Raw genomic sequence first — 11,986 nt, 5'->3', positions numbered from 1 at the left:
AGTCACATTTCAGCCGAGTCCTCATCTCACCAGTTTCCAGGCGCCCCAGCTAGGGGCGAGGACGGCAGGGTCTGGGGGAAAGGGGTGCGCACACATATTTGGGGGGCAGAGGTTAGTTGAGGAGGGTAACAGGGAAGAGAATTCATCCTCGAGGGTCAGAGGCTGTTGGGAAGAGTTAGGTCGTAGTCTAGTTTTGGGGGGCCCGGCCCCGCGCTGGGGGGCAGCCGCGTTAGCCTCTCCCCCACCTCCTCCCCTCTCCGCAAACACCCTGAAGGAATGAGGTCACGTGGGTGAGTAGTGGGCGGGACCTACTCTTGTCTGGAGGAAAAAAGCCATTTTGTCCCCCCCTCCGAGTCCCGGTCCCTCCCCTCCCCCTCCGTCCCCTCCCCTCCCTTCTCTCCCTCCCACCCCAAACCGCTTTCACAAACTCCTTTCTTACCGTAGGTTTCTCCCCTCCCGCCGCCCGAGCGAGCGACACGGCTGCGGCCCCCTCCCCTCCCTTCCCTCCCTCCCTCCCATCCCCCCCTCCCCGAGACCCGCCGGACCCCGCACCCAGGTAAGCGGGCGCAGCCTCCCCTCTCCTCTCCTTCTCCGGCCCTGTAACCATCTGGGGACCGGGACGCGGGCCGGCACATCCTTCTTTACAAACCCCTGCCCGGGGAGGCTCTGAGCCGGGCCTGGTGGCGCGTCTCCGCCCCACCCCCGCCGGCCCCTCTCCTGGCTCGCCCCGTCCGCCTTTCTTTCTCCCTTTTTTTCCTCTCCCCTTTTCCTTTTCCTCCCTTCCAAGATGGCCGAAGTGGGTTCCCCCTTTTAACGATTTGGCGTCTCCTCGACCACCACCTCTTTGTGTTGCAGCCCCCCTAGACCCTGCTCCCGAGGTAGCGACGGGGAGGGTCCGCGGCAACCGCAGGGCTGTGGGGCTCCGCGCTGGGGCGGATCTCTGCCCCCCGAGCCCTCCCCACGAGCTCGGGCAGCCCCTGGCTCCCCCCCAGTTCTCCTTTCGGTCTGGGGAGGGGTCGCTCTCGGCTTCTTCCGTGGGCACTGAGGCGTCGTGGACGCGCGAGGACTCGAAGCCGGGCAGCAGGGGACGAGCTTTTCGGTCGCCGCGGGGCCGGAGGAGGGCGCTCTTCCCGGCCGGGCCCCGGTCTCTCGGGCACCTCCCCCAGTCGCTCCCTTTTCCCCCCGATCCCGGGACTGGGCGCCCCGCCCCCTCCCCGAACCACCTCAGCGGAGCCTCTTTCTCCGGAACACCCCTCCTTGGGGCCCCGCCGAAAGTTTGGCTCCAGGGAAGGTAGGAGCGGCCACCCGGCAACTGGGGCCTCTGATCGTCTGACCCAGGCTCCCGGGGAAGCCGAGGTGGAGGGGGTAGAAGGAAGATGGGGAAGATTTATCGCGATATTTCCTATCGCCCGCAGAGGCAGGAGGGGTTTGGCCGACTGGCCCCACTTGCACTGGGTAGCCCGCCTGCCCCTCCCTTCCTAGGTCCTCTTGCTTCTAGTTCTAAGGGGGTGGGACCCCTCAACTAGCAGACAGCCCTGCCCCCCCGCTGTCTCCACGGGGGGCCCAGGCATGCCTCTCTCCCTCCCCCACTGCCCCCATCTGCCCAGAATGGCTCCGGATGACTTGGGGCAGGGGAGGAGGCCTGGGGATGGCGAATTTTTCTGTAAATATTGTGGAGGCGTTGCCCCGCGCTTCCCCCTGGTCTTTGTCTCTCAGAGACCCCCCCGCATCTCCCGCCGCGCTGCCTTAGTCTCCAAGGCTCCCTGAGGCTGGGGTGGGGTGGGGAGGTGGTCTCCTGGTTGTCTTTCACTGCGTTCTTAAGCCTCCTTCTCTGGGCCTCTTGCAGTTTGTTCCTGAAACTCTCATTTCTCTTCTTCCTCCCCCTTCTCCACTCTGTTCCAAGGTGTTAGTACTTGGAGAAGGAGCATAAAGAAAGCTCTGTTACAGCTTTCTGGTGGGGAGGTTTTCCCAGGGGTTTCTTGGTTTGGAGTTGGGGGTTGAGGTCTTAGAGCCGGTCTTTGGAATAATGCAGGAAACAGGCCCGAGGTAAGACTCAGGACTTGGGATCCAGAGAGAGTGTAGCTGGGTGGGGTTCAAGGTGAAGTCTTTTGGGGGGGTGCTCTCTGCTGCTCCTGGTCTTCCCTGGAAGATCTTGGTTGATGGAGCTGTTGCCATGGGAATGGAGAGAGCCTGAACATGAAGAGGTGACATCTTTGTGCAGGTTGGATGCCCACCCCACTCCTCCAGCCTCTGGCCCCCAGAGTGGAGGTTGCGAGCCGTACTGCCTTTGTTGCCGGAAGAGTTATGTTATAATTTACCCTGGGTAGACCGGGGATGCACAAAAGGTTAGTGTGTGTTTGCAGCTCTGGTTTCAGGCAGGGATGTCAGACTGTGTGCTTCTTGGGGTGGGTGGGAGTGGTTTGTACATCTGGCAAGCGTGGGCCTGGCTCTGGTCTGGCTCTGTGTGTGATGGGGTGTGTCTGTGTGTGTGTCTGGCCAAGTGTCTGGCCGTGTGTGTTGTGAGTGGGAGAGGAAAATGGAGGGGGTGTGTCTGGCTGTGTGTGCATATGTATGTGTGTGTATCTGGCAGTGTGTAACTGTGTATATTTTGGATATTTGTCTTTGTTTGATCTTAGGACGCGGAGAGGTGGGAAGGGGAGGGAGGGTAGAGTGAGCCTGGCTTCAGGAGACTAGAGGACTTTTTCGATGCTTCTGGCAGGAGGAGCACTCAGGGTCAGGGATCAGAGAACACTGAGAGTTTGAATGTCCCAGGCAGACCTCCACCCCTGGCTCTCTCTGCACACACACAAATCCGCAGGCTTCCACAGCTGAACCCATACAGCTGGGAGAGGGATGGAGTTCTGGGATCCAGTACATTCTGGCTCCCTGAGCGTCCATAGAGCCTGCTTCCCTACCTGTATTAGGGAAGTTGGGTGAGGCCATTAGCCCCTGCCCACTCTTCCTACTTCAAAGAGAGGCTGTGTCCTCATGGCTATGTTTTGACCCTGACGGCTCACTGAATGGTCTTCTGATGGAACCTGGAGTCCTTCTGCCTTCTGCCTGCGTGGATGGAGTCAGTCCAGGTTTATTGATTCCTTAAATGAGTGGGAAGCCTAGCATGGCTGCCAGTCTGTAAAGAGCACTGGAATAGGAGTCAGGCTGTGTCTAGTCCTAGGACTGCACTGGGTGACCGCTTGACCTGAGACAAGTCACCTCTTTCTGAGCTTCTTCATCTGTAAAGTGAAAGGACTGGACAAGATGCTAAGATCTCTTACACTTCTGTGATTTTAGATGTCTGGATGTGACCTCGAGTGACTCTTCCCAAGACTTGGAGATTTTCTAGTAAGGGAGTTGGGTGAATTTCATGTGGGGGGAAAGCAGAGCAAAGAATCCTATAGCTGAGAATCTGAATGAGCAGAAGGCGATCTTTGGGTTATCAAAGATTGGCTGTTTCTCAGGGGGGTTAAAAAAAATGACAAAGAAGTCTGAATTAGAAGGGAGCTTCCAGAAAAAGCCTGGTTAGAATGGAGATATGAGGGGTTGGTTCAGTGAGTAGGAGGCTTTGAGAAAGGGTAAAGACTCATTCCAGACTTGGTTGACACAGAGGAGTTGGGCTTGAGTCCTGGGTGCTAATCAAGCTCCTTTCCTGCCACTGTAGCTGAAACCCAGGGGCCAGGAGCAAGGACTGTTCCATCATCATGGGGACAGACGGTATTGAAGGACTTGGCCCCCAGTTGAGGGTGGGAGATGGTGCTCAGGTTCACTGTGGGGATGTGATTGGAACTGGCCCCCAAAGCTCCACAGGGCCACTTCCAAATGGCGCAGTCTCCCTTTTCTGCTTCTTGGGACTTGTCTCTTCCTTTCTTTCTCCCTTAGGCTCTCTAAGGTGATGGGAGCTGGAGGTCCAGCCAGTTGTAGCTGGGGAGGAGCTAGGTGTCAGGTGTGGGGCCCTGCAGCCTCGTGGGGGGAGAAAGACTAGGAGGATGAGGGAACTGAGCTCCTGTTTACAGTTGTTCTTGGCACCTGCTGGCAGGGCCCTGCAGGTAACCATGGCAATCAGGTGAGGAGCCAATCAGTGCTTCTCCCCACCCCCAGTCCCAGAGGTAACAGTCTGAGGCCCCTGGAGATGGGATGGGGGAGCAGGGAGTGTGGCACAGGGGCTCATTTCTTAAAGCGAGAGGGAGGAACATTCACTCAATAAGCACCATAGCTCTTGCCTTCACCCATGCATCCAGAACAGAGCTCGAGGGGTAGTCTTGGTCTGAATTCTCACCAGCGCTTGCAGAAATGAGGGTGAGCATCACCGAGCTCCTGCATGTTGAGGCCACAGTTGGCCTGGCAGGACCTGGATGAATGGGAGGATGGGAACTCTTGGTTTTGGCTGTGCCTTGGCGCATGCGAGTAGTTCCCCCATCAGAGATGGAGCTCACGCCCCCTGCAGTAGAAGCGCGGTCTTAACCACTGGACCACCAGGGAAGTCCCTGGAAGGGAGTTCTTAAGAGCCAAGTGTCTGTTTTGGAAACAGTAATTATGTGAGTGAGGTGGCTAAGGCAGTGTGAAGCGCCCGCGTGTGTGTGTGTGAGAGGGAGAGAGGAGAGGGCGTGAGATTTGCCAATTGCAATCTAGACCCTTGGGCTTCCCTGGTGGCTCAGACCGTAAAGAATCCGCCTGCGATGCAAGACCTGGGTTTAATTCCTTTGTTGGGAAGATCCCCTGGAGGAGGGCTTGGCAATCCACTCTAGTATTCTTGCTTGGAGAATCCCCATGGACAGAGGAGCCTGGTGGGCTACAGTCCATGGGGTCTCAAAGAGTCAAACACAACTGAGTGACTAAGTACACACAATCTGATCTGGACCCTCAGCATTAGCAGATCCCCAAAGTTTTCTTCCTGGCTGTGTAGACACACACACACACACACACACGACAGGTAGACACATGAAGTACCTTTGGAGGCCCAACAGCATGTACACACCGCATGGAGTTTATACACGCTCAGCGAGTTAGCCACATGGAGTCTGTTCCCTCCTGGATGGTTGTAATAATATTTGGGCATCATGCCAGGGGTTACTATGGGAACAACCAAACAGTATAGTAGCCAGCAAGGTTTCTACATAATTATGAAGAGGGGACCCATGCAGGGAGGGCTGGCTGAGGGGGCGGAGACCCCTTTCCTTCCCCAGGCAGGTCTGGGCCGCGGCATGCATGCTGGCTCTGGGCTTGCATGTTCCCCTCTGTCTGCCCTGCAGCTTCGTGTCTCTCTCTCTTTTGGTCTCTGGACAGCCTCTGTTGGCTGTTTGGGTCCTGGCCAAACTCATCCTGGGGTCTCTATAGTAACTGCTGATTCCCAGCTGTGAATTTCGGGTCCTAGAAAACCCAATGTGTTGGCTTTAGAAATCTTTCTGGAAAGGAGAGAAGGATGTATGAGGTAAAAGAGCTCTGGGGGTTTGGCTGCCCTCCCAGGCCCTGCCCCATGGGCTTTTCCTCTGGGAAAGAGGAGGGAGGTACCGTGGCTGCTGGGTACAGGTTGGATTTCTGAACTGAAGTAAGCACATTAGCTAGTCCAGACCTGGGCTTTGCCTGTCCTCCCTGGACCCAGCCAGGGCCTGGCCGGGCGCTTGGTGGGCTGTGGACAGAACTTTCTGCCCAGCTTCGGCAGGCCTCCCTGAGAGCCTGTAGCCTGTCACTGGGCAGCTTGTGGCCAGGTGGTGGATGGGATAAGATGGGCGGGTGGCAGTGCCCACACTGTGGAGATTCCTGAGTGTGCCTGGGAGGGGCGCCACACATCAGGCCATCTGTCGGGGCACGTGGTGGCCTCCCTATGGAAGCGGCAGTAGCAGTTGATTTACCCAGACCCTTCGCGGTTACCTGCAGAGTCTGGGGCGGGGCCAGGGGGGTGGGCTGGAGCTTGTGTTCCCAACTTTGGGGGCCTAAGGACCATCCTCCGTATTTCCTGCTTGAGCTCTGGGCCTAGAACCTGTGTGGTCAGCTAGTGGTGTTTCCAAGGAGCTGCTCTGGGGCTGGGCCGGAGCCCAGGGACAATTGGTGGGATGCCCCCTTCAGACTTAGGGTGTTCATTCCCCCAGTGTTGACATGGAAGGAGGCTTCCTGGAGCAGTGATGGGAGGAAGGAAGGTAGGATGGAGTAGAAAGACCCAGTCGGGAGGCTGAGTTTCCTCAGCTCCCAGGGAGTTCACTTGTATATATATGGATTGGGATCAGGGAGATTTTTAAAAACTCTGTTCTCTTCCATTTTCCCACCTCCCCACATCCTCTGGAGAGTTGAGTGGTACTTCCTGTGGGCTAACTTCAGTCTTTCTACTGCTCCTGAGATAGACACTGAGCTTGTTGCTCAAGGTCACAGGAATCTCCAGAGCCCTCAGTGAACACTCAGAGGGGGTCAGAAAGAACCACCCCAGTCTGGCTTTGGAGGGAGAGGAGGGGACCATGGGCCCACGGAGAGATGTCGCCTGTGGGGCAGGTAGAGTAGTATGGGAGGAGCTCTTGGGTCCCGGGCTTCCTGATTCCATGTTTTATTTCACAGGGTGAGGCCCCCACCCCAGCATCATGCATCGGACCACACGGATCAAAATTACTGAGCTGAACCCTCACCTCATGTGTGCCCTCTGTGGGGGGTACTTCATAGATGCCACTACCATCGTGGAGTGCTTGCATTCCTGTGAGTTGGGGTCGAGGGCTGCTCCTGGGGTAGGTGGCCTCTGCCTTGAAGAGCAAACGTGTCCATGTGTCTGGTGAGGGTCCCAGGTCAAAGAGAGACTGCCTGGGAGGAAACTGCAGGGTCCAGCCCAGGAGTTCATTTGGGGGACTTTTACCTGAAATCTCCATTCCCTCCTTGAGTCTCTGTGGATGACACTGCACCCCATGAATACAAGCTTCCCTGGTGTACACCATGGGCTTGTGACTAGGAGTCAGGGAACTGGGAGGCATCTAGTAGCTTGGCTGTTGTTCTACAAGGGGGTTTGGAACTTGGGACTCACCTTCTGCATGGTACTCGACACTGGCTTCAGGCACACACACACATCTGTCCTCCCCCAAGGATGGATGAGGGGCAGTTGCCATCTGCAGAACAGGGCTGCGTTGGGTCTTTGAAAGGGCCTGAGCTGCGTGGAGAGGAGGGGATACCTGAACCCGGGCAGGGAGTGTGGGGGCTGATCCTGGGTTACAGAGGGGACTCTTGACTCTTCCTCCTCTCTCCACACCCCCCAAGTCTGCAAAACCTGCATCGTGCGCTACCTGGAGACCAACAAGTACTGCCCCATGTGCGATGTCCAGGTCCATAAAACCCGGCCGCTGCTGAGCATCAGGTGGGCCCAGCACTTCCTCCTGCTCCCGCCCATCCTCTGGGCAGCTGCCCTCTGTCCTCTCCTTCCTTGCTTCCTGAAGCCAGGGTGGCAGGTGGGGGAGGAGCATCGGGCATGGACCGTCCCTTGGGGATGATGTATCCAGCTGAGAAATTCTAGAGAGGTAGAGACGGGACCTACAGGGACCCTCATGCCTGGGCCCTGGATCTCAGAAAGAGAGGTGGGAAGAGTGAGCCTAGGTTGGAGAGTCAGGGTGAGATGGTTGCCGACACTGGCTCCTATGTGGTTTTTTTCAGATCTGACAAAACCCTTCAAGACATTGTCTACAAATTGGTCCCTGGGCTTTTTAAAGGTACCTGCACCCTTTGTACCCCTGTCACCAGCTCTCACTGCCCAGCCTGTTGCTTCCCCTGAGCCTGCTCCCTCTCTTCCAGATGAGATGAAACGGCGGCGGGATTTCTATGCAGCCTACCCCCTGACAGAAGGTGAGTGTGTTCACGTGTGTGTGGACACGCGGCCCTCCGCCTGGCACCAGGGCCAGAGGCATGGAAGGCCAGTGGGCACCACTGTGCCACCTCCCAGCCTGGGGTTGGGGGGAGGGCTGGGCTCACTGCACTGGGCTCTGAGATCCCTGGGTTGATGGTGGGGTTCCTGTCCCTGTTCCTAAGCCAAGCCGTCCCAGCTCTCTCCTTCTGCAGTCCCCAACGGCTCCAACGAGGACCGTGGTGAGGTTCTGGAGCAGGAGAAGGGGGCTCTGAGTGACGATGAGATCGTCAGCCTCTCCATCGAGTTCTACGAAGGTGTCAGGCAAGTCTGGCCCTTTCAGGGTCCTAGGCAGGTCTCTTCTCCCATGCCGTCCCCATTCCCTGGATGGAAAGGGCACTTCCGGGAGGGCCTTCTAGATGTTTGTGTGCAGTTAGGTCCTGCCTGCTCTGGCTTTTCCCTTGCTTCAGTCCTTCTCCTTCTGCAGAGACCGGGAAGAGAAGAAGGGCCCCTTGGAGAATGGGGATGGTGACAAGGAGAAGGTGAGTGCTCGGGCCTGCCCGGGAGCGGAGTATGGGCTGGGAGAGAGTGCCTGGGGTGAACCCCAGCCCTTGGGTGCTTCTTCCCCAGCAGACAGGTGTGCGCTTCCTGCGATGCCCAGCAGCCATGACTGTCATGCATCTTGCCAAATTTCTCCGCAACAAGATGGACGTGCCCAGCAAGTACAAGGTGAGTCCCTGGCCCCTTTTGAAACATGTGTCTTGTTGTTGGATGTGTCTGACAATCTGTGCATCCTAGTCATGGTTCATGGCTGGTTTGGTGTCACCAAGGGCTTGCATGTTGTGTAACAGCCTGTGTAGAACAGTAACTGAAAACAAGATTCAGGTGGGGCAGTCTGCTTCTGCTGAAACCAGTGTGCAGAGGTGCATGGGACCAAGATAGTGTGTGTGTGTGTGTACATGCTTGCTTGCTTAGAACTATGGCAGAGCTGTGTATGTAAAAGTTTAGGGCCATATCTAGGGCCAGCCGGCTAGTCTGAAATTTCCAAGGAGCTTTAAGCTATAGCTTCTCAAATCTGAACATATGTATGATCCCCTAGAGGTCTTGTTAAAATGTAATTCTGACTGAGTAGACATTGTATTTCTAGAAAGCTCCCAGGTGCTTCTGGTCCATGGACTATTGAGGCTCTAGGACAGTAGATCCTAAACTTTGCCCCATGTCAGAATCACATAAGGAGTAACTTCTCAAGATTAAAACTCGATTCACGTCTTAGCAGTTAAAACTATCTCTGGAGCGGGATCCAGGCTCTGGTGTGATTCCACCATGTGCCTTCTCCCTGGGGCCCTTCCTGTGCCTGTTGGCTCCTCTGGAGAACATGCCAGAGACAGAAAGGGACCCAGAGCACTATGTGGATGGCCGGGGGTGGCTTGGTGGTGTGGGCATCTTCTCTGGATCCCTTCCTACCTGCTGGTCAGAAGTTACGTTGACACAACTCTGAGAGGAAGTCGGATGCACCGGGCGACCTCAGAGGGATGAGGGATCACCTGCCCAGAGCCTCTTTGCCTATCGGCTGGAGCCTTGAGCCGTCTGCCCTTTCCTCCTACAGGTTGAGGTGCTCTATGAGGATGAGCCGCTGAAGGAATACTACACCCTCATGGACATCGCCTACATCTACCCCTGGCGGCGGGTGAGTGGGTAGGGTGGTACGAGACCGGGGACAGGGCTGGAGGGACCCTGGGCCATTACATGGGCCACCCTGCTCTAATCAGAGACAGTTCATCCCTTGTCTCATGGGCTGGGCATGTTCAGGGTGGCCTTCCAGACCATCTCTCACGGATGACCTTCCATACTCAGGAGGGAAAAAGGATCCTTGGGCAGGCCACATGTGCAAATTTGGGTGGCCGTGGAGGAGTAAACTTTGCCTTCTGCTCTCTGGCCTCCCTCTTGCCGTTTTTCTCTGTCTCTGCTCTTACACATGCTCGCTTCCTCTCCCGCCTTGCATGGTCAGTCCCACCTGTGTGTCTCATCTTCCCTTTCTCCCTGTTTGGGTGCTATGGGGTGAAGGTGGGTGGCTGCCCCTAGCCTCTTTCTCCTGATACCCTCCCCTCCCCTTCTCCCTGCAGAATGGCCCTCTCCCCCTCAAGTATCGCGTCCAGCCAGCCTGCAAGCGACTTACCTTGCCCACAGCACCCACCCCCTCCGAGGGCACCAATACCAGCGGGGCATCTGAGTGTGAGTCCGTCAGTGACAAGGCTCCCAGCCCTGCCACCCTGCCGGCCACCTCCTCTTCCCTACCCAGCCCAGCCACCCCCTCCCATGGCTCCCCCAGCTCTCATGGCCCCTCAGCCCCCCACCCCACCTCCCCCACTCCCCCTGTGTCGACCGGTGGGGCCACTGCAGCTGCCAACGGGGGCACCTCAAACTGCCTGCAGACACCATCCTCCACCAGCAGGGGGCGCAAGATGACTGTCAACGGAGCTCCTGTGCCCCCCTTAACTTGAGGGAAGGGACCCTCTCCCTCCTTTTCCAGCCATGCCTCTCCACCCCTCCACTTTTTCTGGGCCCCCTTTTCCACCTCTTCTATTTTCCCCAGCTCCTTCCACCTTAGGGGTGGGGGATGGGTTTTATAAATAAATCTATATATATATGTACATAGGAAAAACCAAATATACATACTTATTTTTTATGGACCAACCAGATTAATTTAAATGCCACAGGAAACAAACTTTATGTGTGTGTGTATGTGTGGGGGGTGGGGTGTTCATTTTTAGGGGGTCTTGTGGAGTTCTCTCTGCTCTTTTTGGGGGTGCCTAGAGGTGGAATTGGAGGGGCCACTTGAGGCCCAGTATCATTCTGCCCCATCCTGTTTCCCAAGACATATGGGGTGCTGAGGGGCCCCCACCAACCCCCAAAGCTTTAGACACAACTCTAATTGGCTGTGTATGGGGTCCACTGTTTCTTTCCCCTCTTGGCTGCTGTCCTACCCTTACCCTGACCAGTGCCCTCCCCCCACCATTGTTGAATGTTCAGAGAATTGCAAAGACAGTGCCTTTTACAAATGCAGCCTATCCCCTGGTTTTGAGGAGCAAGTGGGCAGTGGAGAGGGCATCTCCCTTACTTCCTCCTCTTGCAGTGGAAACTTTGTATAAAGAATAGATAGTTTTGCCTCCCCCCGCCCCTCACCCGCCTTCCCCCTCCCCTCGCCCCCAACGCCCCCATGTGTGTGGCCTTTGCATCATTTATCTTGTGGAAAAGAAGATTCAGGCCACAGAAGGCCTCCTCAGCCCTTGAACTTCCCCTGTGGTGTTAACATTGTGAATCGCTTCACACCTCCCTGCCACCAGCCAGAAGCCCGGACTAGCAAGGCTAGTGGGGCTGGAGTGGAGAGGTGGAGGCGGGGTGACCTCAGATAAGCACAGACCCCAGATTTGGCCAAAGGCAAACAGTCCTCCAGTCCCCTCCCCACCCGCAGCTGAGGCCAAGTCAGGAAAGAGCAACAGAGACATCTAAAAGCACAAGACAGAAACGTGTAAGGTCTGACCTCAGCTCCATCCTGAGAAGTCAAGTGGGCCACCCCTGAGGGGTAGATCCCAAGAGACCCCTGCCCACCTGTTTTTCCTCCAATGTACATAGATCGGCTTGGGGAGGGGAGTTGTGTACTCTATCACAACTACATGTTTGGGGCTGGGCATCCCCCAATGGGTTTGTCTGTGTTCGCACCTTGCCCTGCGTCTGAGGTGCTGTGGCTGTACCCTTCTGCCCTGGGATGTTTGTATTTCCTGGCTTTGTAATAAATGCTGCATACTCTCCAGAGCCTGTAGTTCTTTGGGACAGAAGGGACAGGAAGGGTGGGCGGGGTACTCTAGCCTCCTCTAGTCTCTGGGCTCATCCTGCTTTGCTGCTGCTGCTACTAAGTCGCTTCAGTCGTGTCCGACTCTGTGCGACCCCATAGATGGCAGCCCACAAGGCTCCCCCGTCCCCGGGATTTTCCAGGCAAGAACACTGGAGTGTGTTGCCATTTCCTTCTCCAATGCATGAAAATGAAAAGTGAAAGCGAAGTCGCTCAGTCGTGTCCAACTCTTCGCAACCCCCTCGACTGCAGCCCACCAGGCTCCTCCGTCCATGGGATTTTCCAGGCAAGAGTACTGGAGTGGGTCATCCTGCTTTGGGGGACCCCATATGGAA

General features: G+C 56.5%; 1 protein-coding gene across 4 annotated transcripts; it reads left to right on the top strand.

Moving 5' to 3' along the window:
- Positions 1-401: 401 nt before the first annotated feature.
- On the top strand, positions 402-10,468 carry PCGF2 (polycomb group ring finger 2). Of its 4 annotated transcripts, XM_055407722.2 has the most exons (11): positions 423-556; positions 2,222-2,345; positions 6,541-6,675; positions 7,225-7,321; positions 7,615-7,670; positions 7,753-7,803; positions 8,017-8,125; positions 8,289-8,343; positions 8,432-8,530; positions 9,408-9,488; positions 9,925-10,468. In XM_055407722.2, the coding sequence occupies exons 3-11, from the start codon at positions 6,564-6,566 to the stop codon at positions 10,300-10,302; spliced, it is 1,038 nt and encodes a 345-aa protein (XP_055263697.1). In that variant the 5' UTR covers positions 423-556; positions 2,222-2,345; positions 6,541-6,563; the 3' UTR covers positions 10,303-10,468. The 4 variants fall into 4 exon arrangements, with proteins under 4 accessions (XP_088685155.1, XP_055263696.1, XP_055263697.1 ...); XM_088829029.1 differs by lacking the exon at positions 2,222-2,345 and having other exon boundaries at positions 402-556; positions 8,435-8,530; XM_055407721.2 differs by lacking the exon at positions 2,222-2,345 and having other exon boundaries at positions 402-556.
- Positions 10,469-11,986: the final 1,518 nt, after the last annotated feature.

Source organism: Moschus berezovskii, chromosome 20, assembly GCF_049115385.1.
Source record: "Moschus berezovskii isolate FMDL1 chromosome 20, NW_MosBer_1.0, whole genome shotgun sequence".
In the NCBI taxonomy this organism is placed as follows: Eukaryota; Metazoa; Chordata; class Mammalia; order Artiodactyla; family Moschidae; genus Moschus; species Moschus berezovskii.
This window is presented reverse-complemented; position numbering and strand designations above follow the sequence as displayed.